At 75.2% G+C, this 1,415-nt stretch overlaps 1 protein-coding gene across 1 annotated transcript; it reads right to left on the bottom strand.

Annotated features, from left to right (window-relative positions):
- Nucleotides 1-366: 366 nt before the first annotated feature.
- Nucleotides 367-1,215, bottom strand: ATOH1 (atonal bHLH transcription factor 1). The gene has a single exon (XM_054204050.1). It carries the CDS (start codon nucleotides 1,213-1,215, stop codon nucleotides 367-369), a length of 849 nt encoding a protein of 282 aa, XP_054060025.1.
- Nucleotides 1,216-1,415: the final 200 nt, after the last annotated feature.

The following is a 1,415-nucleotide window of genomic DNA, read 5'->3' as shown; positions in this document are numbered from 1 at the left end:
AACCGGGCTCCGCGCTGCAAGATGGGGTGTTGGCAGGAGGGAACGACAACGACTTCTAGGCAAAAGAAACTTTAAAAGTGGTAACTAAAAGTTAAAAAAAAAAAAAAAACAACAAAAAAACCCAACCACAACCAACCCTGACGGATAGGGCGGGTACAGTCACTCGCTAACAGCCCTTCCCCCGGACGAGCGGAGGAGCTGCCCGGGAGCGCGAGGAGAGGGGGGCTGATTTCAGAGCGACGGCGGGGAGCCCATGCCGTTGGGGGCGGTGGCACCGCGGCCGGCTGCTCTCCCCGCGGCGGAGTCCGTGCTCCGAGGGGCGGCCGCGGCCCCGCTGGGGGGGTTGCTGGGGTCGGCGCCCCCGCCCTAGCTCGCCTCGTCCGAGTCGCTGTAGTGGGAGCGGGGCGAGAACTCCCCGTCGCTCCTGTGGGATCGGGGCGACGTTTTGCTCCTCTCCTGCGGCGGCGGCCCGGGCTGCGGCATGAGGAGGGCGGGGGAAGGGGCTCTCTGTCCCATCAGGGCGCCCTCCGCAAAGGAGGGGAAGTGCAGCGGGTCGAGCGGCACCGAGTAACCCCCCGCGGCCGGCGGCGGCGGGGGGAAGCGAGTCCTGCCGTGCCCGGGGGGGGAGGCTCTCGGCGGCCCCGGCGGCGGCGCCGGCGGCCCCGGCGGCGGCCCGGCCCCGGCGGCGCAGGGGGGCTCGAAGGGAGCCCCGCGGTGGTCGGCCTTGCCGGGGCCGTCGGGGGTGGCGGCGGGGCTGTGGAGCAGCTCGGCCAGGGCGCTGATGTAGATCTGCGCCATCTGCAGCGTCTCGTACTTGGAGAGCTTCTTGTCGTTGTTGAAGGAGGGGATGACGTTCCGCAGCTGGTCGAAGGCGTGGTTCAGCCCGTGCATCCGCCGCCGCTCCCGCGCGTTGGCCGCCAGCCGCCGCTGCTTCTGCACGCCGCTCACCTGCGACCGCAGCCCGCCGCCCCCGGCACCACCGCCCCGCGGCCGCCCGCCGCCCGCCGACGCGCCCCGCGCCCCGCTCCCTCCGCCGCCCTCCGCCGCCGCCTCCTCCTCCTCGGCGGGCAGCAGGTAGCGCGGAGAGGCGGCGGGCAGGCGGCCGGCGCAGCACACCCCGAGCCAGCCCGCTCCGAATCCGCACCCGCCGCCGGACTCCGCGCCCGCCGCCGGCTCCCGCGCGCCCTCCGCCCAGACGCCGCGCGGCAGGCTCATGGCTCTGGCGGCGGGCGCCGCGCGCCCATAGAGGGGAAGCGGGGGGGGCCAAGGGCAGGGCGCCGGCCGGCTCGCGGCGCGCCCGCCCGCCTCGCGCGTGGCGGCCCGACGTCTCCGGTGTCGGCCGGGCGCCGCGCGCCCCTTTAAGGAGCGGCACGCGCCGGGGTCCCCCCCCCGCGTCCCCGCTGCCCCCCCCTCCC

The sequence above is a fragment of the Rissa tridactyla genome, chromosome 5 (genome assembly GCF_028500815.1).
Source record: "Rissa tridactyla isolate bRisTri1 chromosome 5, bRisTri1.patW.cur.20221130, whole genome shotgun sequence".
Taxonomy (NCBI): domain Eukaryota; kingdom Metazoa; phylum Chordata; class Aves; order Charadriiformes; family Laridae; genus Rissa; species Rissa tridactyla.
Note: the sequence above shows the minus strand (reverse complement) of the source record. Positions and strands in the feature narration are given on the sequence as shown.